We start from the raw sequence: 23500 nt of genomic DNA, 5'->3' as shown, positions 1-23500 counted from the left end.
AACTGTCTTTTCTTTAACTATTCGAGAGATACCTTTCCACAATTCTGGTTCTCTACCTGTGGTCACCCCACAGAATTGCAATAAAATTTGGGAAACTGAGTCCTTGTAATTCTTTTGGGACAACTCCTGATCAATTTGACCCCTAATTCTATCCCCACATCACACTTGTAGGTGATGTTACAGAAGGGATTCAAAATTCAGATAGAAAGATCCCTTGAGAGAAGAGAGCATGTCTTATTTATATTTATTTTACATCTCTCCACAGAACCTACTACATTACTAAGTAGGTACTAGGGCCTTAACTGAGGGACCATCTTTCCTACACAGATTTGTTTTCCTTACTCTATGTTGAGCCACCCTCCAATGGTCCTATTCAGATGCTTCAGGAAATGAGGCCTTGGCATGCAAGGCTAGATCAGTGACAAACTCTGGCAGGTCCTACTAAGCTGGGAAAGGCTTCTAGTAGGAACAGGGTCTGTCTTCCAAGACAGCCTAACTAAGTTCAGAGAGAGGTGCATCACTAGAAATTTGGCCACCAGTGTGATGAAACTAAAACATGGAGTGATTAGACTTTTATGTTGGGGAAAGAAGCACTCTTCACACTAATAAAAAGCATGTTTTTGGTTTAAAAAAAAAACTATTTTACTATTTCATACTTATGTCAAGATAATGGAATGTGACAGATGAAGTTTAGCAGATACTCAGGGGTCCCCACCTGATTGAATTGGGGAAGACTGCTGACTGGTTTACTACATTGTAAGCATATCTGGTTGGTACTTAAGGGTACTTAAGAAGGTGATTGTTCTCAGAAGCTAAAAACATTGAACTTTACATTGAGACCACCTTCTGGTCCAGTGAACCAATGAATTTGAATGATGCTAGCCAATCAAGCTTGAAGAAACCTCCCATTTCTGGGAGGGGAAGATGAAGGAGGCAAGCAGATGCTGGTGAGAGAATTCTCTTTCTTTTGGTGCCAGATATTAGTGTGGTGGCAGAGGACTTCAGAAGTGAGAGTTTAGGAAGGCGGGGATTGCCAGGCTATAAGAAATCTGTTCTCAATAGTTCTCTTTCTTTTACTGTCTTTCAATAAACCCTTAAAAAACCTAAACTCATTTTATCAGTGATTTTAGTCAGTTTCCCCCAAAAACTGGGGGACAGATTAGAACCCACATTTAGAATTTAAATTACACATAGGTGGGTCAAAGATTACATAAAGGGAAAATTTTCCTTTTCACCCAAACTCCCTCAGCCTCAATCTAAATAAATTCCTGGAGCAGTAATTTTTTCCTCTACAAGTAATTGTTTGGAAGAGGGGAAGAATGAATACAAGTAAGCTTAAGGAGAGTTTGAAAAAAAAAAAAAACAAACCTGGAAACAAAGTGTCCCAAAGTACTGGAACAGTGGTTCTCAAACTTTCTGGTCTCTATACAGTTAAAAATGAGGACTGCCCCCCCCAAAAAAAAAACCCTTTGTTTATTTAGGTTACATCTATTGACATTTATCTATTATAAATTAAAACATCGTGGTATTGTTATAAAAATAGTTTCCTGTGTGACCCTGGGCAAGTCACTTAACTATCATTGCCCTGCAAAAAAAACCAAAAAAAACAGTTTCAGTCCAGGGACCACCTGAAAGGGTCTCGGGGGACTCCTAGGGCTATCAGGACTACACTTTAAGAAGCACAACATTGGGGCGGCTAGGTGGCGCAGTGGATAATTAAGCACCGGCCCTGGATTCAGGAGTACTGAGTTCAAATCCGGCCCTCAGACACTTGACACTTACTAGCTGTGTGACCCTGGGCAAGTCACTTAACCCCCATTGCCCTGCAAAAAAAAAAAAAAAGAAGCACTACATTGGTGAACAAACAAATAAATCGTACCATGTGGAATACTATTGAGTCTAAGAAACAACAAATAGGAGGAATTTAGAGAGGCATGGGAAAACGTTGTAGGAAGTAATTCAGGATGAAGACAGCAAAACCAAGGAACATCCCCGATGACTCACCAATAATATTAGTGAAACCAATACTAAAAGGCAGCTAAACAGATTAGTTGCCAAGAACGATCTTCATTTTTTTTTTCTCCCAAGAACAAATATGTCACCTCTCCTGAGAGAAGTGGGATACTACAGCCGGTGGAATGTCGCATTTTGTTGTCATTGTGGTTGCTTTGTAGGTTGGGTTTTCTGAACTGGTTTCCTTTGAAATCAGGGAGGGTTCAAGGAATCAGAATGACGAAAGAAGAAACGAATGAACAATAAGCATTTGTTAAGCCTTTACCAAGCATAGGGGTGACAAATACAAAAGGAAGACAGTCCCCTGTCCAAAGGAGCGCATATTCTAATAGGAGATACAACAGCCACAGGGAAGTGGTAGGTAGAGGAGAAGCACAGAGAAGATTAGCACAATTCCACCAAGAACAGCTCATTTGATCCAAGGTTCAAGAGTCCCAAACTTGGAAGGAGAGAGAGCGTAGACGGGATAGAGAAGGGTGGCGAAGCAGCAACCACCACCACCAGTTCATCCTATGGGACAACTCAAGGGAAGAAGAACGAGAATGAAGGTGGAGGAAATTCCTTCCTTCTTCTCCACCCCACTCCCTCAAAACTCCTATCCGCTCCCGAGACTCTAGTAGGAGAGTATCCGCCCCAGAGCGGCAGGTCCAGCGCTGACCTCTCACCCTATCCTTAGCCGACCCCAGCACCCTCCCACCCCCCGCCCCCTGATTGGCTATTTCCCTTTCCTCCCCGGGACCTGCTGACCGCCCGAACCAATGGGAAGGGGTGGCGGTGCCAGCGCGGTTGGGTGAGAGGCCTCCGCGGGACTTGCCTCGCTACCGGGGCGTTGAAAGGGTGAGTTTATCTGGGGTGTCGCCCCCCCTCCATCTCCTCCCGAACCGTTCCCTCGACTGGGGTCAGAGGGCCTGCTCCTCCCGAGGCCTCTCTGGCCAGGACGTCGTCGGGGGGGGGGCGGGGGGGGAGGAGGAGGAGGAGGTGGCGGGAGCGTTCGAGATCGGCTCCTTCCGCCCCGCCGGGTCTCCTAGGAGACCTTCAGGGGCTGCCCTGAGGGCGGGGGAAGTTGGGGGGGGGGAATGTGGGGGCGGGGGAGGCAGCCAGTGGCACAGTTGGCCGAAACGCGAAGAACGGTTGGGGACGGGGAATGTGGGGTGCGGGCCCGCAGGGGCGCACCGGGGCGGCCGGCCGCTTGCCGGTCCTGACGGTCTTCGGCTAGAACCATAATAACTAATAAAGAAAGAAAATGAAGATGCGTGAAAAACGAAAGCAACATCCCCCAAGTGAGGGGTTTCTTTTCTTACCCTATTAAATTTCCACCCCGAGGCTCTTCAGGGCATTTTTCTGGGGTAAATGCGGACCCTCGACGGAACGTCCGGCGTCATGTGGCCTCGCAGCTGGGACTGAGGTTTGGGGTCCACATCAAAGGGCCGTCCGCCCCCCCCGCCCCCCGACTTCCCTTCCCCTCCATCCTACCTTTCAGGTGTCAGTTTGGTGGAACCCGGGATACAGGGCCCGGGCCCGGAAAGGCCGATAATCCTCCTGGCAAAGAGACCTAGGGAAAGGGGCTGGCCCCGAGTGCCCCGAAGTTAAATGCATTTGAAGGGACTGCCCTTCAGCAGTGAATTCAGGCTCAGGACTTCGGAATCGGGCTGATTTAGCATCGTCTGGCCGGAACTCGATGAGGTTTAGTCCCCTTGCTCGAGGTCGGAGCCAGACCTAGACCTTCCAGGCTACTACAACATGCTGTTATTTCATCATTGGGAGGGAGGCCAAGTCTTCCAAAAGATAGTGGGGTTGATGAGGGGGTGTGTGTGTGTGAAAAGCCAATGATTCTCCATTTGGTATTCTCTTCTTAGTTCGAGTTAATTGGCGTTTTATGACTTGCTTGACTCACTTTGGTAGGCTCCTGAAACAAATGGTCGGTTTGGTATAGCTAGTGGTAGGTAGGGTTTGTTTTTTAACCAAGAACTGGGAACTTTAATGCATTCAGTTCGGATTAAAGTTAGTCTGCCCTTTTGCCTTTCTCTCCCAGGTAATTTGATTGCATGAGGTTGAAGACTAAAATCCAATAGGCGATATGTTGTAACACATGAGTCACAAAGAACATGAGTCAGAATATAATAATTGGCCTCACCCTACTCCCAGTATTCCAGCAAGACAATAACAAAATGAAGACTTGCATTGAAGTTAGCAGAAAATTTTTCTGTGTATAAGAAAGCTAGGTTTTGTTATAGTTAAAATGAAATTGGCATTGTAATAATTATGGCTAGGAGGATATATACCCCTCCTCTGCCCCAGGTTACCTAATTGCCTAATATTGTATTGAAAAAATTACTTGCTTTTAAAATTTTTTTCCCTTAAGACCATAATTTAACTAAGATAATTCAGCACTGTAGCTGAAACTCCAGCAAGCAGCAGCAGCAAATAAGGTGAGCTAGACTTGCACATCAAGGACAGTTATTCAAGGAAAATCTCTGCAGCATCAGGCAATATTTATCTTATTACTACTTGTCTCATTGTTCCACTTCAGTGCTTCTTTGGATCTGTGGTCTCATCTGTCTTGGGTGCAGGTTCCAATCCATTCATGCTTTAGGTAACAGCTTTTTAAAAAATAACCTGTCAAAGTTTTGGGAAGTCTTGAATTTCAGTTTCTAATAACATTTTCTAGGTAGGAATCTTAATCATAGAATAGTGTTTGGAAATAATAGAATATTACTTTTTTATTTTGGCTAAAAGGAGGAAGACACTGAAACACAAGTTATAATTCAGTGAAGTGTATAGAAACTAGACAGAAAATAATCATGATTTCTATCAAATGTCATACAATTTATGAAATTTTCAGCCTTACCAAAACAGTCATGTTTTCTTACTGTTTGTCAGTTAATAACAAGAATCATACTAGTAAAAAAAAATGCTTTCTAATGCAGTAAAATTATTGAATAGGAATGTTCTTTAAAAAGGAACTCCGGACCAATAATTCTGCATCATAAGAGTATTCTAGGAGTACTTGATCATGCTTTCATTCTTAATCATTCTCTTAACTTAAAAGCCTTAAAAGGAGATAATGTAGTGTATAGTAACCAGTAAATATAAAATTGATCAGTGTCATTGGATAATTGATGATTTTTTACAACAGAGAGAAAGCAGCTTATTTTGTCCAATGAAAGGTCTGGTTAGGTTTTCATTGGCCAGTATCAGGGTGAAGAATGCAGAATGAGGAGATGGGGTTCCTTTATCAGCCGAGCAAAAGTCAGCAGTTAGAGGGGCAGCTAGGTGGATAGAGCACTGGCCCTGGAGTCAGGAGTACCTGGGTTCAAAATCCAGCCTCAGGACACTTAACACTTACTAGCTGTGTGACCCTGGGCAAGTCACTTAACCCCAATTGCCTCACTAAAAAAAAAAAAAAGCCAGCAGTTAGAAACACACAGGTATGCGTTCCTTTTTATTCCTTCCATCAAATTTCTCCCACTTTATGTTTTTTTATTATTTTATTTTATTATTTTTATGACAAACTTTTTTTGAGGGAAAAGCATACAAATAACCAGCAATAAGGAGACAGGAACTAATGATCTGTGTGCCTTCTTCAAGATTCTTTAGAATAGAGTATATGACTTGTTAGAATTTCAACTATTCAACTCTTCCAATTTTGTTTTTCAGGTGCTGAAGATGAGACAGAAAGAAGTGGTAACCAAAACCTTCCAAGCCCCTGCTGTTGTTTGTAGTTCTCCAAATAGTCACATTTATATGTTTAAAAATGATAATTCCGACTCAGATGAACTGTCTGAAGAAGAACTAAATGTGGAATTGAGACCGAGGGGAAAAGAACGACAAAAGAGTGATCGAAGAGAGAGAGTAGGGGATGTGGTATTGCTAGAACGAGAACTCAAAGAAGATGATAACCTTAACAAACTTGCTCTTCAGTATGGTTGTAAAGTAAGAACCCATTCCACTTTGGTCATAGAGATGTCTTGCTTCCTTAGTTTGTCGATTGTTTCAGTTAAATTTAATAAAGCTTACTGAAGATTTTGGGACACTTGTTTTCCCTAAATTTGTCATTTGAAGAAAGAGATCCAGTAGCAATGGCAGTGAAGAACTCTGCTACTAGTGTAATTGTAGATTATAGCCATTAGTTGTATTTCTTTTGGGATGGGGGATGGGGAAGAGATAAGAGGTTTTGATCAAGGATCATGTTAAGTGACATTCTTTTATCTAGGAATTGCTTCTACACTTCTGCTCTGAAAGTAGAATTATGACATTTCTTTAGGCAAATATGATGGGGCTAGGGAGGGAAGTCTTTTTCTTGGATTTGATTATGCTCTTTACTTGCTTGCTATTACTTTCTCAACTTCTCTTGTTTGTTTGTGGTAGTTTTAAACAGGTAGAATTATAGCTTCTGTCTATTATAATTGCTTTTTTTCTGCTATGGCATCTTTGTAATACTGTTTTTCTTTTTTAATTGTATTTTTTATAGCATACAGAACGATTAACAATGGGGGAAGTAAGTAGGAAAGCATTAATAGAATTCCTTGGCATGTTCTCCATAGATCAAAGCTACTTATTAATTTAATTTTGTTAGGGCTGTGCTTCCAATTTTGTCAAACTTTAGTTGTGTTGCATTCAGTATACATATAAGCTAATTACATGAAATTATTCTACACACTTGTAGTATGTATTGTGATACAAAATACCTGAGGATAATAGACTCATATATCTCTGGCTGTAAGACACCTCAAAGGTCATCTAGTCCAATCCTTTCATTTTATAGGTGACTACAACCTAAGGAGGTTTAAGTGACTTTCTCAAGATCACTCAGGTAGTAAGGTCAAAGGTAGGATTTGAACACAGGTACTGTACAGTCAGTGCATTTTCCACTGTACTTCTCTCAGTGTGTAGGATTTTTATGTTGCTGTGAACAAATAAAACAGTGGTCAGGTAGGTTATTGCCTTGTAGCAAGTATACAGGTATTGAAGTTTTAATTCTTTCTGGAATTTTGGTTTGACTAGTTTGCTATTAGCCATAGGCTATTTTCTTATCTATAAAATGAAAGGAATGAAGATTCCTAGCCTTTTTTGTGTCATGGACTATTTTGGCAGTCTGGTGAAACCCTATGGACCTCTTCTCAGAATGCTATTGTTAAACAAGATAGAGGATTATCAAGGAAATTAGTTAAATGGAAAGCAGTTATAAAAATGTGTTTTTTTAAAGTTCATGGACCTCAGGTTAAGGACCCTCAGTCTAGATAACTTTTAAGACCCCCTTTCCAGATCTAACATTCTGACTTTGTAACTTGCTTTTCAATCTAATTACTATGTGTATAATTTTTTTCCCTTTGTGCAGGAGAAAGTAACTGAGAATAATCACTTTCTATGTACTATATTACCAAAGCCAAAAAAAAAAGTATTATCTTATGTTTAGATATAACAGTTTACTGAGTGCTTTCACATATGTTCTTAACACATCCTCACAATAATACTGTGATATATGTAGATCAAATACCTATTTTTTTTTTATACAAGGAACCTTAGGCTTAAAGAACTTAAATTACTTGAATAAGGGGTAACATAACTAGTAAATGAATGGGAGAGCCAGTGCTACACAATCCAGGTTTTGGTTTTTTTGTTTGTTTGTTTCATTCTCAATCCAATGCTCTTTTGACTATACCATACTACCACTTAAAATAGCTTTGTCAAATGAAGATGTCCAACTAAATTAGATTGTACCTAAATAAGATGACCAAGTTTCCTAAATAAGATTTACAAAATTGCTACTGGTTATTAGAAAAAAAATTTTTGACAAAGTAATCCCAAACATATTTAATACATAAATTAGTATTTATGATTAAAAGTTATACCAAGTTCCTTTTACTCCTTCCTGCCCCAGTTCAGTTAAATGATCAAGTAGTGTGGAAACAAAACTGTAGGGCAGCTGAGTTAAATGAGACCCCCAATTCAAACACCTGTTATATTTTAAAATTTAATATAAGTGGATTCTATAATGTAGTGTTCTAGATGGTGTCTTTTTTTGCTTTTTGTTTTTCAAAATACAGAAGAAAATCTATATTAGCTTTCTGAATTTGAATGAACATGCTGGTCCCTTGGGTGAACATTTATAATTGGAATTAACTTGGGGAGGGTATGTCTAGAGTCAGAAACTTATATAGCTTAAATCTTAAGTTGAAGTAAGTTTGTTTAGTAATTAGATGAAATTAGTTTTTACTGGTTAATTTGTAGCACATTTTGTACTACATAATAAAACTATCCTGACAATCCCCTTTGAAACCAAACAGAAGTTGGTTTCTCATAATGTCCTATGTCTCCTGTTAACATCAAGTAATAATTCAAAATTCCCAAAGTACATGAATTTTTAGTTATTTTACCTTTAAACCTACATATTCTCCATAGTATGTCTAGGGGAGGGGTATAGGTATAGGGTATTAGGTGATATGGTGAAATTAAACAAAAATATAGTGGTACTCTTAACAAATTTGAGAATCATGAATTTTTGTGTGTTTTTAGGGAAAAATGAAACTTTTTAGGTGAAGATGATACTTTCAGTACAGTACTCTGGTCATTCCTTTTGGTTTTTAGCTAATGAAAATTTATGTTATGTCAATAAATAACAGTGACATACTTGGGGCCCATTTACCATAAGCTAATATGCAGAAGGGGGCACTGTTGCTTCTAAAGATAAAGAAAAGTACACATGGAAAACCTTTCATTTTAAGTTTAGGGATTTTATCTTGTTTTATTTTCCTAGATATTAAATAACCAAATATTTTTGTTTTCACAGTTCAGTACCTAATTTATATATTATATATTGTATGCATTTAATATTACATATTAATTAATTAGTAATTATACATATAAAATTTCATAGTGCTTACTGTGTACTAAGCTCTGTGCTTAACGCTATAGTTATCATTTGATAATGTATATTACCTTAGAACTATTAAAAAGTTCATTAAAGCAAAGGTTTATTCAATAAAAAAAGCACTTGCCTTATCTTATAGTATTTTAGGTATGGTGTGTAACTTTTGAAGGAAATTTTAATATATCTTATTTTTCCTTTCCCATTAGGTTGCAGACATCAAGAAAGTAAAACCAACTTTATCAGAGAACAAGACTTATATGCTTTAAAAATCTATAAAGATTCCAGTGAAGAATTATAGCATCTTAACAGAGACAAGCAAGGAACTAAAACCCCTCCAAACTACATCTTCTGAGTCTAGATTAACGTTTGTTGAGTTTCTAGACTCAGATAATGCAACTGCAGAAAGTAATTGTGAAAAATCCAACCAACTGACAGATTTTTTAAGGGGATTGATCAAGATATTGAGAGTGCAGTACAATCAGAAATCTTTTTAAATCAAGATTATTGCATAGAAACCCCAAATCAACCTTTGCTTCCAATCAATCAGAAGACTCTAATGAATGGTGCAGACTGTGGAATTCAATGGTGGAATGCTGTTTTTATCATGCTTCTAATTGGAATTATTTTACCAGTGTTTTATGTGGTCTATTTTAAAATACAAGGCAGTGGAGAAACCACTAGTAGCTTGAATACAACTATAGGCCCCAATGGCTCAATACCAACCATTTCAATTCCAGGCAAAGTCCCAGGACTGGAGATCTCATTGAAGACCACAACTTCTTCAGACAATTTCAGATGAGTTGGAAGCTAAGCCTCTTGTCTTCTTTAGAAAGCAATGAATCGGTCTCAGCTTTAGTAACTGGGTTCTCATTGGGCATGTGTTAATAACTTCCTATAGGTAAACAAAATAAGCTTTCAAATTCATAATGGGAGAACTATGGCCATTTACTTGGGTTTTGTAAAAGAAGCCAGGAAAAAATTTTCTGGCCACATCTGTCTCAGGTACAGTCATACATATGAAGCTACCTTTTTCAGGCACCTTATTCTGTAGAAAACAAGCTAAATTACCTACATGGAGTGCCATCTTAGTATATGGTATTTAAATACTTTCTGTGGTTCCCCCCCCCAAAGTTTCCCCCCTTAACTGCAAACAAAATTGGCAAATACTAAAGGGGATTGTATAGTAAAGTAGAACTAGTTCCAAGTTCTACCTCTGTTCAAAATGGGTGTTTTTAGTGTTAAATTCTAGTAATTATTCATCTTGGATAGTATTAAGAGTCCCTTTTGTGGTTGGTCATCCTTGATAACCAAATGAGGACTTAACAGCATGTTGCTAGAGTAAAAAACTGCTTATGCCATCAGCGGTGGGTATAAGTAACATGGAAGTTTTATGGTAATTTATGGTAATAATTAATTCCATTTGATTTATTATGGCTTAACATTCTAAATTTAATAGCTTTTCTTTTGAGAACCATGGCTGATTTCATTATTGTACCAGCTCCATCTAGTTGGTCAGTGTCTTGAGAACTGATTGTAGTTTGGTATTTAGAGGTCTGATGGTAGTAAGGCCCCTGTTTGCATCTAAAATCTTTAGGATTAGTTATTTGTGTCTGTGGTATCTGGTGACCTATAATGGTAAATTTAACATGTGGAAAGAGCCAGCATTTGGGGGGGGGGAATTTGTAATTAATACTTGGCAAAGAAGCTACTATAGAGTATCCCTCAATATTGAACGCCACCTAGCTGCCCCATGATCCACTTTTTTTTTGGTGGGGCAATGGGGGTTAAGTGACTTGCCCAGGGTCACACAGCTAGTAAGTGTCAAGTGTCTGAGGCCAGATTTGAACTCAGGTACTCCTGAATCCAGGGGCGGTGCTTTATCCACTGTGCTATCTAGCCACCCCCGATCCACTTTTAAAGATAGAAAATAACCCAACAAAATTATGGCATTCACTTCACACTTGCTTAATTACTTGTTTATTTCAAAAATTATAAATCTAAACTGCTTTAAACCTCTTTTTTCATATTTGAAGACATTTTTTGTTGTCTGTTCAATTATATTTAAAATAGCATTTTCCTACCTCCACCATAATGTTAGAAATCTTAAATTCTCTTACTGATAGTATTATCTAGCACTGGGTTTTACCTGTGTGTTAACTACTGTTCAGTTTCATCTGAGAGTAGGCTTTAGAATTTGAAGTAGATTCTGATTACATATGTTTTCATTCTTTTGGCAAAATTACGTAATTAAGTCTGCAGACCATTTTCCTATCTAGATGATTGGGGGATAAGGGAGTATTGGAAAAAAAAAATCTCCCTTGTAAAGTTGCAGCAAGGATGCAGTTGGTGTTGCCCCTTTTCTGTGGCTTTTGAAACTAGTGAATCAGATAATAAGATCGTTTAGCTATGTTTGGGGCAGCTGTCCATATGGCTAAAGGAGGCGGAAAGAATTTAACTCCTTTCGTTAACCCCTTTTTTTAACATGCATTCCTATAAGGAAATGCGTTGTTCAGTCCTGCAGATGTTGAGTTGGACTAATACATTTTCAAATAAATGAAGCTAATATGATCCTAAGTAAATATAAAGAATTCAAACCTTTCCTATAACGACTGTTGTTAGAAGGATATTGAATGTGTCATTTAAGTATATGTAGGGATAAAGTCAATCTCTATTCTCTCACTGTAAAACTTAACATTTTGGGCAGCTAGGTGGCGCAGTGGATAAAGCACTGGCCCTGAATTCAGGGGCACCTGAGTTCAAATCCGGCATCAGACACTTGACTGTGTGTCCCTGGGGAAGTCACTTCACCCCCATTGCCCCGCAAAAAAACAAAAACAAAAACAAAAGCTTAACATTTTGACCTGTACTCACTGTACCTTCCTTTTCCTTGTCACACATTCATCCTTCCCACTGTTAGTGTTAAATGCTTGAGGTACAGCTGCCATCAAGATAACAGGTTGTCTCTCATTTTTCTTGCCTTGTGCCTTGGGTAGTACAGAATACAATAGACTAATTGCTTTGAATCAAAGACTATAGGTTTGGGGCAGCAATTGAGAGTATAGGAGAGAACTTCACAGGTCTAGATATCATATTACTGCCATGCTTATTTATTTTATTTTATTTTTTTATTTTTTGTGAGGCAATTGGGGTTAAGTGACTTGCCCAGCGTCACACAGCTAGGAAGTGTTAAGTGTCTGAGGCCAAATTTGAACTCAGGTCCTCCTGACTCCAGGGCCGGTACTCTATCCACTGTGCCATCTAGCTGCCCCCACTGCCATGCTTACCATATATTGATCCTATTTGGTAGAACTTTTAAAAAAGATCTTAAAATTCAGTCTATATGGCATATAGAGTAAAGGCAAAACAGCCTGAAATGTTGACCGTTTGTATTAATTTGACATCTTTGAGTATGTTGATTTATCTTTTTTTTAGTTTAATAACTTTAGGAAGATTATAGTTCTTTTGACCTTTTAAAAGGTCGTCTTGTTATTCGATGAGATATACTAAATATAAGAGTGATTCAGATTCCCTTTATCCTTTTTTGTTTGGTGGATTCCTATGATAACCCTTTTTTCCTATAGCAAGTTAAAACTGTATTTGAGAGATTAAATGTGCTCTCATTTGGTGAATTTTTCTTCAAGGTAAAATGAAGAGAACAGGCAAAACTACTATAATAATGGTTTTTATATTATTTAACTATATAGCCCAATATTTTAGCATGTTACATCAATAAGATGTAGGGTTCTTTTGGATTTCTATAATGCTTGTCCTTATGAAGCACATTAGGAAGGGTTTGGAGTCCTTCAGGGAATTCACTTTAACCAAGTAAAGACTGAACTTTGCTTTGATTTTTGCAAATATACCATGACTTCTATAAGGGAAAGTTGGTTGTATCTTCACACCCTCACCACCCTCCTTTTTTTAAAAGGTTGAAATTTCAAATTGAAAAAGTCACTAAAAGAACACACACAAAAAAAAGATGAAAAGATTAAGATGTTGGTGTTGCATCTCCCTTATCCCATACACTTGTCTTTAGACTTCTTAGTGTCTCCATATGTGGGAAGATGTTTGACAAGTTAAATGTTAATAACAGGGTAACCTTCAGTAACCTTCAGGACCTTGGTTTCCTTTAGTTGGTTGTGGCTTAAAGTGGTATTTTGTAACAACCTTGCAAAGTATGTATAAAATTCTTTTATTAAGTACCAATAGTGTATGAAATAGATATTTTTTCTACGCAAGAAAATATATTTGTGCTAGTGATATTAAATTTTCAGTGCCTTCAGAGACTTTATTTAGAGTAATAATTTTATAAAAAAATTCATAGCATCTATGATTAAGGAATTCCAGTGCTCTACTTTATGGAAAACTATTTAATCATCAGCCCTGTCAGGAAGATGTTATTCCTCTTTACTAGATGGAGAAACAGAGCAGCACAAGCCTAAGTTACTGACCTAAGGTCACACTGTGCAGCCCATAGCAAAGCTGAGAACCAAGACTGGCCCCTTAGGTCTGTTAGCACCCAATCCAGAAACTATACTACCCAGAAAGAAGGTATTTTTCTGAAATAATTTTGCACTTTAATGTGTTGTAAAGATTGCTCCTGTGTTGAATAAAACAAAATTGAAACAAAATGGCTGTTTTTAGAGGATGTTTAACATTTTACTACTTTGCTATCTGTATTTTTATCACTTCTCAAGTTATGTTGACATGAACATGTTGATTGGTGACTAGTATTAATAACATTATTTGTTGATACTCTGATCACAGTCTTTTTTTTTTTTTCCAGCTAAATGTCCAGGATACCCTACACTTAAATTAGTAACCTAAAGTCTTTAACTGCTGTTTCTGGAATAAAGAAATAAATGTGAACCCTCATATTTTTTTTTCCCATCCCAGTTCTAGGAGTAAGAATAATCAGATTACAGAGTCTAAAAAATACAAAATGATTCATAGTATACTGAATCATAAATTGAGTTCAGAAACTTGGGATTTGCTTGAGGGAGATAGTAAGTTCCACTGTACACATTCATCCATTTTCAGGAAGTTGAGAAATAAACTAAACAGAGTTTCATAAACAGGTGATAGAACTTTATCGGGCTGTCTGGTAATACTTGAGTAATGTAAGGGAAAATAATCCCTAAACATATTTCATTGATAATGACAAGGCTATATTTTTGAATTATAAGAGTAATTAATTACATCAACTGCCTTTGCTTTGATCAAACAGGATCTGGCCCAAAATTATTTGGCATAAAATTAAGGAAATTTGCTTTTAAGGCATCTTTAATCTGATTGAAACAGATACTCCCTCTAATTATGCAGATTGTAACTCATTTTATACTTTCCCCTAAAATCTGTCATAGGGGATTCACCCAGTTTTGCTAAGTACTATTCTCAGGGGTTCTTATTTTTTTGTGTCCTGGACCCTGTGACAGTCTGATGAAGCTTCTGGACTTCTTTTCAGAATAATGTTTTTAATGCATGAGGTAAACTATAAGATAATATAGAAACTAACTATATTGAAATATTTTTTCCCATCCAAATTCACAGACATCCCCACCACAACATCTTTCTATACACCCTTTGGCAGCCCATAAATCCCACTTTAAGAACCTGTTGACCTGCCTATCAGTGAAGGAGACAAACTTGCTAGCTGTTATCCCACTACTAATGTGCTCACTACATTAGCAGTCTACCTTAATTTCTGGTCCTTTATCTCTTTTTTGACATTTAAATACCAATTCAAGTACATAATTCTTTGTTGGTAATATGCTACTACAGGCTACAGTGAATCTGTTACCCTTTGAGTAATATGCAACTTTAATTCTTCAAAAAATGACTACTTGTATTTAAAACCTATGGACCTTTGTTTCTGAGAGACAAGTTTGGAGGAGTCAGGGAAGTTAGGTGTCCCTCACTTGGAGTTAAAAAAATAACTTTTTGCCTACTACAATTCAAGACTTTACTCCAATTCTAACCATCTCTGGTGTCTGTTTACCATTTATAAACCAATGGACCAGCTTAATAATTGGCTTTCTGTCCAAATGCATAAAATAGTCTGAATAAAAAAGACATTTGTCATTCAGATTTTTCCTGTGCAGTTAGTTAAACCAATCTTTGAATGATAATATATCTTATTTAGGAGACTGCAGTGGTTCCAGGATTTGATGTGATCAGTGCAATGTCATCTATAAAAAAACATCTGAAGTACCTATAAGGCATCCCTGTTCCATTTGGATTCTACATGACAAAAGTAGCAAAGCCCCAGTGGAAAAAGCATTGATTTGGAGTCAGGACCTGGGTTCAAATTTCGTATCTGATGCTTACTACTTGTGTGATGTTGGGCCAATCAGCTAACCTTCCAAAACTTCAATTTTCTCTTTTCTAAAACAAGGAGATTGGATTAGTATTTTATGTAGGAATATTGCATGATTTTTAAGGTAAGGATGAAAGACAACTTGGAGGGTAGAGTTGTTAGTGTTTGCTCTACAGAAAAGTCAAACAGGACGAGTGGGATCTTAGTCTTACCTTTCAGTCAACTGTGATTCAAGTAAAATCCATCAATATTCTGTGTGAAAATCTTTGTTCTTTTTCATGACTTCATCAGAATTTTCCTTCATTATGTAGATTATTCTTAAATTTTAAGATTTGTGTCAATATCATATCTCCCATTCTGAATATTATACCCTATCCTTACTCTCCAATCTAGCAAGCATTCATTGTAAAAATGAAAAAGTAATTCAGAAAAAAAAAACTACTCCAACTTGGTTTAGATATATGCCATGCTCCACATCCGTGTAGGGAAGGGGAAAAGGACGTATAAAGAAACCTAGGAAGGAGAGAAAACCTAAGGATCGTCAAACCCAGCTCCATCTGACCATCATGGAGGTTCTAAGAATAACCAGAAGAGGGAGGCCTGTGTGTGTCTACTCTTGGAACTTCAGTAGAAGAGTTACAGTGGTGTCCCCTGGTCAGGCCTCTTCTCCCTATCTGACTGTCCCATTCTGGGGGACTTCAATATTTTCAGGGACTCAGTAGGGTTTTGCCTGTGTTCCTGTGACAACCTTAGGAGATCATTATGGATATCATTTCTATCATTCTGCATTTATACTGGCTGACCATGCCCAATCTGGCCCCTTCTGTGTTCGACCTCAGGCAACAGGGTAGGGAGGACAATAGATCAATTTGGGAGTAGTTTGGAGGAGTCAGAGAAGTTAGGTAGGTGTCCCACACCCTGATTCTTCACAGTCTTCATAGGTGCCTCCATTCAACATCTGAGTCAAGGTACCTAATCAGGGACAAGATCTTGAGCAATGGAGACCTGAGATGGTTGCAAGTTAACTTGTCAGTATTTCTGCTGTACTAAGCAAAACCTAAGCCTTGTTCTGCTGCTCCAGTTCCCTTTTGACAGTTTTCTAGGGATTCTTGTTCTGTTTCTTAGCAAGCTACCTTCCCTCTGCATCTTGGTCATTGTTTCCTCTACTTATTCTACCCTACCTACATTCTTTACCTTTCAGATACATATGATCAGCAATACCTGAAATAACTTTGAGCTCACTTCCTACAAAGGTATGAAGAAGCAAGAAGGGCAGGACAAAATAGGGGAATGGTGAAAAATCCAGTTTAATGAGAAGGTAAAGCACATTAAGTGAAGTGTGAGTAAAAGGAAAAGTAGTTTGAAATTATATTGTGGAAGTCCTGAATGCCAGGATAAGAAATCAATCAGTAGACAATGGTAAGTCACTGAAGATTTTCGAAGAAAGGAGGGACATGATCAAGTGGTGCATGCAGAATTATTCTGAAGGCAGTATGAAGGATGAATTGCAGAGGAGAAAAAGGAAAATCAGGGAGGCTGTTTACACAAGCCGGAGGGATAGGGTGATTACAAGTGGGAGTGAAAAGAGGATCAGTGGAATGATAGAATTAAGATAGAATCCACAACTACCAAACACTCTTCACACAAATCAAATCAGATCTAAATAATTGGAAAGATATCAATTGCTCATGGATAGCAGAGCTAATATAGTAAAAATGACAATACTGCCTAAATTAATTTACTTATTCAGTGCCCATACCAATCAGACTACCTAAAAAATTATTTATACAGCTAGAAAAAATAATAACAAAATTCATCTGGAAAACAAAAAATCAAGAATATCCAGGGAAATAAATGAAAAAAACTCACAGGAAGGTGGGTTAGCAGTACCAAAACTGGAGCTTTACTATAAATGCGGCAGTCATCAAAACTATCTGGTACTGGCTAAAAAATAGAGTGGTAGATCAATGAATAGGCTGGGCTCAGGAAATGCAGTAGTAAATGGACACTAGTAATGTAGTGTTTGATAACCCCCCCCCAAAGACTCCAGCTTCTGGAATAGGAACTCAGTATTTGACAAAAACTGCTGGGAAAACTGGAAGATAGTATGGCAGAAATTAGGCATAGACCAAACATCTGACAACCTTATACTAAATAAGGTCAAAATGGATACATGATTTAGACATAAGAGGTGATACCATAGGTAAATTAGGATGAGAAAAGGAATAGTGTACCTATCAGATCTTTGGAAAGGAAAACAGTTTTTTGACCAAACAAGAGATAGAGTATATTATAAAATGCAAAATGGATGATTTTGATTATATTAAGTTAAAAAATTTTTGTACAAACAGAAGCAATGCATCCAAAATTAGAAGGGATACAGAAAGCTGGGAAACAATTTTTGAGGCCAGTGCTTCTGATAAAAGGCCTCATCTCTAAATTATATAGGGAATTAAATCATAATTTATAAAGAATCAAGTCATTCCCCAATTGAGAAATGGTCAAAGGATATGAACAGGCAGTTTTCTGATGAAGAAACCAAAGCTATCTATTCCCATATGAAAAAAATGCTCCAAAATATCTAATGATTAGATAGATGCAAATTAAAACAACTCTGAGGTACCACCTTACACCTATCAGATTTGCTAAATGACAAAAAAGTAAGATAATAAATGTTGGAGAAGCTGTGGGAAAATTGGAACACTAATGCATTGTTGGTGGAGCTGTGAACTGATCCAACCATTCTGGGAGAGCAATTTGGAATTATGCCCAAAGGGCGCTAAAGCTGAGCATACCCTTTGACCCAGCAATTTCACTTTTAGGGCTTTTTCCCAAAGAAATCATGGAAGGGGGAAAGGGACCCACAGTACAAAAATATTTATAGCTGCTCTTACGTGGTAGCAAGGAATTGGAAGTGAGGGGGTGCCCATCAATTGGGGAATAGCTGGACAAGTTGTGGTAGTATGAATTACAATGGAATACTATTGTGCTGTAAGAAATGATGAGCAGGAGGAGTTCAGAGAAACCTGGAGGGTCTTACGTGAGCTGATGATGAGTGAGATGAGCAGAACCAGAAGAACATTGTACACAGTATCATCAACAATGAGTGTTGACCTACTGTGATGGACTATATTCTTCTCACCAATGCAATGGTACAGAAGAGTTCCAGGAACTCATGATAGAAGAGGATCTCCAAATCCCAAGAAAAAAAAAAAAGAACTGTGGAGTATAGATGCTGATTGAACCATACTATTTCTTTTGTTTTGGGTGCTGTTGTTTTTTTTTTCTATTTTGAGGTTTGCATCACTGCTCTGATTTTTTTCTCTTGTAACAGGATTAATGCAGAAATAGGATTAATGTTATTATGTGTAATATATATGTGTGTGTGTATATATATCTATCTATATGTATATGTATATGATATATAGATATAACCTATATCAGATTACCTGCTGTCTTGGGGAGGGGGAGGGAGGTGAGGGAGGGAGAAAAATCTGAATTGTAAAGCTTGTATAAACAAAAGTTGAGAACTATTTTTACATGCAATGGAAAAAATAAAATACCTTATATGTAAAAAAAAAAAAAAAAGATAGAATCCATAAGCCTTGGCAAACTAATGGGAGAGGTAAAGAAGAGAGTGAAAGAATCAGATTGTTTTGAAGTTTGACAAACTTCCTGTAGGTTTCAAGAAGCTGGAGTTGGAATGTCTGCCCACTGGCAAGTAGGATGTGTTGGAATCCCAAGGAAAGGCTTGGAAGCATCAGTAAAAATAAAGGTATTATGGAGAAAAGGCAGGTTTGGGGGGAAGTGTTAAGGTTTTGAGGTACTGGAGGGAGATCCAGGAGGAAATACGTCAAATGTATAGATGGACTGGAGAAAGATTAGGTTGGAAATGGAGATGTCATGCAGCTATTTAGAGTCACAGAAGTGGATGAGAAGGGGAAGAGTATAGAGAGGAAGACTTAGGAGATGTTTGCATTTGAAGGACAAACAAGTGGATAGAAGGAGCTGACAGATGTAGAGGATCAGGACTGTTTGTGGCTTTGGAGGGGTTGGAGAAATGAGAAATGAGAAGATCTAGAAAAGAGTGGTCAGTATAGTTAGATCTGGCAGACAGGTTTTAAAAAAGCTTCAATTTAGTGAAAATGAAATTATTGGTGGACTATGAGAAGTCAGTCCCCAATAGAGTTGTGACATAGAAAACATACTTAAAGGAAACTGAACAATTAGGGAGCACAGTAGTAGAAACAAGTGAGTTTAGAAGTTTGGAAGTGAAAGGGGGGTAGATATTCTACGTAGACTGGAGGAAAGGAACCAGGTAGAAAGAAAAAGGTTAGAAAGTGCATGAGAAGATGATTGGGAAGGAATGGGACCCAAGGGTCATTAGTAATAGGCTAGTTTTTGGCAAGGAGGATGATCAAATTCACCTTGTAAGATAATGGGAAATGAGAATGTAGGGGTGATAAGGTATCCAATCTCAGTAAAGTGGGATGCAATAAATAATAGCTAATGTGTATATCTATTTCTACATGTATACACATAATATACAGAGCTTTTTATGGTTTGGCAAGTGTTACACGATTGGAAATGACGCCACCTGCTGGAGACTTACTGTAGAAAAGCTTCCCATGATAGTGACGGTCTTTGAGGGCAAGACCAGGAGTCTTTTCTTTGGCATTAGGAAGTGACATGGGCTAGTGGGAGGAGGAAGGAAGAGACTGGCGCTCAGTCTCACGCTCTCTTTCCTGAGGACGCTGGTGGAGAGTGGAGCTAGAAATGTGCTTTCCCCCTAATAGATAGAAATCTAGGCCTTTCTCTCTCTCTTTACCAAATTCTTATTCTCCTTAATAAATGCTTAAAAGTCTAACTCTTGTTAAAGCTTATAATTTATTGGCAACCACTCATTAGATATTTTAGACAGACTAGCTAGAATTTTAGCCTTTAACACAATACACTTTCTTTACCACTTTACATTTTACAAATGAAGAAACTGAGGCTCAGAGATGTCATATAACTTGCCCAGTATCTGAGGTGGGATTATGACCTAGGTCTGGGGCAGCTAGGTGGTATAGTGGATAGAGCACCAAGCTCTGGAGTCAGGAGGACCTGAGTTCAAATCCAGCCTCAAACACTTGCTAGCTGTGTGACTTTGGGCAAGTAATGACCTCAATTGCTTCAAAAAAGAAAAAAAAAACCTATGCCTACTGGGCTTCAGGTCCAGCACTTTACAAATTCCATCTACAATGCCAGGTCACCTCCTGAGAACTAAAGGCAGTAGAGTTACGGGATTAAGGAGAGAGAAAGTTATGATAGCTAAAAAACCTTTGGCTGGTGGATTGCAGAGCACTTACAAACAAAAGAGGAATGAGTGATTTGACATACATGAATTATGTATTGGGTTTTAGCGATTGCCTAGAAAGAAGCTGGATACTTACTGTTATAAAACAAAAAGAGGGCATATTATCCCATCGGCCAGGTGAGGCTTTACTGATTCTAACGACCAATAGGATAGTTCTTCAGAGGCAAGAACAAAGTTCTTAATGCTTATTTTAAAATTAGCATTTAACTACCAGTTCTGTTGATGGTGCAGAATCGACTATATTTAGCCCCTAGGGCAATGTGTGACTTCATCCACGAGTGAGTAATGATATCTGATTTGTGTTCAATAAATTATCCTTTCCAAGTGTTTAAGCCCTGAGAATGAACATTTTCCTATAGGTTTTGAGAAGTTGGGAGTTGGAATGTCTGTTCAATGGCAAGTAGGAATTGTTCTGGAATCCACAGGGAAAGGGAACTGCTGTAATTATCAACTAAAAGTCCTATTCATTTCATAATGGAGAGAGCAGCAGTCTGAAAATAAAAGCCCAGGTTGGGGTTGGCACCTTGCTCATGGTCACCAGGTACTAGGGCCATTTCCTGTACCTGTAGTACAAAGTGGCAACTAGGGCCCAGGAAGGATCATTACTACAATTTACACTTTGCTAAAATGCTTTCTTCCTGACACTCCAAATTACTTACCTTGTTCACTCTGTGACATATTGGCATTGTTCATCCAATATGGATTCCAGGATAGTTTTCATTACCAGGCAAATTATAATCTTTCCAGGCTATAGTGATCTTTATTTAATAGATCTTTGTTTAGGTATCATGGTGTTGTGGAAAGAGCACTTAAGATCAAGAGAGATATCGTTGTGAATCTTGGTTCTAATAGTACAATTGTGTCATATTGATGTTTTATCACAACTTCCAATGTTTCTTTTCCATATATTATAGAGATAACAATACTTGTCCTACCTGCCTAAGGTGAAGAACACAACATTGGATGTCTTAAAATTGGTTTGTTAATGTGAGCTAATATTACTAAGGATTTGTTTTTTAATTTTCTATTTATTTATTTAATTTTGGGGGGGGGCAGGGGCAATGAGGGTTAAGCGACTTGCCCAAGGTCACACAGCTAGTGTCAAGTGTCTGAGGCTGGATTTGAACTCAGGTCCTCCTGAATCCAGAGCTGGTGCTTTATTCACTGCTCCGCCTAGCTGTCCCCCCAGTTTGTTTTTTTAATGACAAACCTCCACCATAGGGGAAGGGGTGAATGTTAAATATCAACACAGTGAATGACAAAAGACCCCAAAAACTTGATGGGTTTTTAGATTTCATCTCCTCTGTATCTTTATAACCCAGAGACCTTTGACAGCATCTAAAACTGACCTCATTAAAAATTTTCTTTTATTATAGACTCACGATTTTTAAAAAATAAAAGTATTTTATTATTTTCCAGTTACATGTAGAGATAGTTTTCAACATTTGTTTATATAAGATTTCCAATTTCAAATTTTTCTCCCTCACTCCCCTAGACTCATGATTTTACTAGTGAAAGGAACTCTTAGGTGGAAACCCCCTCCATAAATGCAGATTGGCAACTCAAAGTTAGAGTTTGGAGTTGCCTGGAACATTGAGAGTTTGGAGTTGCCCATAGCCACAAAGCCAAGTATGTCAGTCTTCCAGACATGCTACATTTGAAGTCTCTCAATGGCATGCTGGCTTTTTTTTTTTTTTAAATATATTAGTAAATAATCTCAAAGACTTGGTGACTTGCCCATGGCAAATGGTAGTATTGGAACTTGAACCCAGTTTTCCCAAGTGTTGATATTACCTAAACAGTGTTGTTCTGCCCTCCTCTTCCTAGAGCTAGCACTGTAACCCTTGACAGTACCAGTCATCTCCAAAATGAACTAGCTATAAGGTCAGATTTTTCATCTGTAGCAAATGGGAGAAGGAATTAGCATGAAGGCATGTGTGAGGAACTGTTCTGAGAACTGTCCTATGGGACCCATTTTCCACAAATGCTGTGCAAATATTACCTCCTGTGCCACAGACCTTATTTTTGTTAATTTATCTATCAATCGTATACACAAGTTTTTATCTTGTCTGAATAAGGGTTTTTTAAATGATTTCCTTATCCTTTCAAGGACAGGTTCTGTTAGTCTTCATTAGCTCCCTACATCACAAACAAGTGACTGCTGGAGGAGAGAGAGGCCAGCAACATGCTAGGGGTTATTCTTAACCTGTTGATGCCAAACAAGTAAGTAGGATCATCTTTGGGAGGTGGTAGGTCCTTGGTGATGCCACAGCCACAAATGGATTTTTCTGTCAAAAGGCCAGGGTTGTTCAGCAAGTTGAGGAGGGCTTCAGGGCAGGCAAGCAGCCAATCTTTCCCAGAGTGATGGGAACTAACTGTGACCTTTCCAGGAATTAGTAAAAGGTTATCTTTGATAGTGAAGCCCTCCAGATGGCTAAGCAAGGGAGGCGGCTTGCAGGAAAGTTGTGATGTGTCAAATACAAATCCTTGCCAAATAGAAACTCACCAAACGTATTCAATAACCACAGATTCCAAGAAACCCACCTTCCTTTTCTTCAGGAATTGTTATCACAATTAATAGAGAAAAAAAGATAATTTTATATTAATTTTGTAATTTAGTAGATATTCAATAAAGATAAAAAACTTTGCAAGTAAGTCTTCAGAAACTAAACCCAAAACAACTTGAACACATACACACCGTGCCTAAAAATGAGCAAATGCAATGCTAGTGAGGTCTGTTTTTGATGTTTATTTTATTTTGCTTTGACAAAATTTTACTTATCTGGCAGCACTTTATCTGAGGAAATAGGGCATGGGACTCTATGGTTTGTATAGCAGAGGGATTCAATGTTTGTCCAAGTTTAAGCCACCACACAATTAAGATCTTTTTATTGTATTAAAGGGAAAGAATAAAATGTTCATGAACATAGACCATTTTGCT

At 37.9% G+C, this 23500-nt stretch overlaps 1 protein-coding gene across 1 annotated transcript; it reads left to right on the top strand.

Moving 5' to 3' along the window:
- Nucleotides 1-2786: 2786 nt before the first annotated feature.
- LYSMD4 (LysM domain containing 4) lies at nt 2787-16912 on the top strand. Its single transcript, XM_043988351.1, is given in 4 exon segments — nt 2787-2850; nt 5671-5946; nt 9091-9316; nt 9319-16912. Coding segments are annotated over 3 exon segments (858 nt in total). The 5' UTR covers nt 2787-2850; nt 5671-5679; the 3' UTR covers nt 9684-16912.
- Nucleotides 16913-23500: the final 6588 nt, after the last annotated feature.

This window comes from Dromiciops gliroides, chromosome 2, assembly GCF_019393635.1.
Source record: "Dromiciops gliroides isolate mDroGli1 chromosome 2, mDroGli1.pri, whole genome shotgun sequence".
Taxonomy (NCBI): Eukaryota; Metazoa; Chordata; class Mammalia; order Microbiotheria; family Microbiotheriidae; genus Dromiciops; species Dromiciops gliroides.
This window is presented reverse-complemented; position numbering and strand designations above follow the sequence as displayed.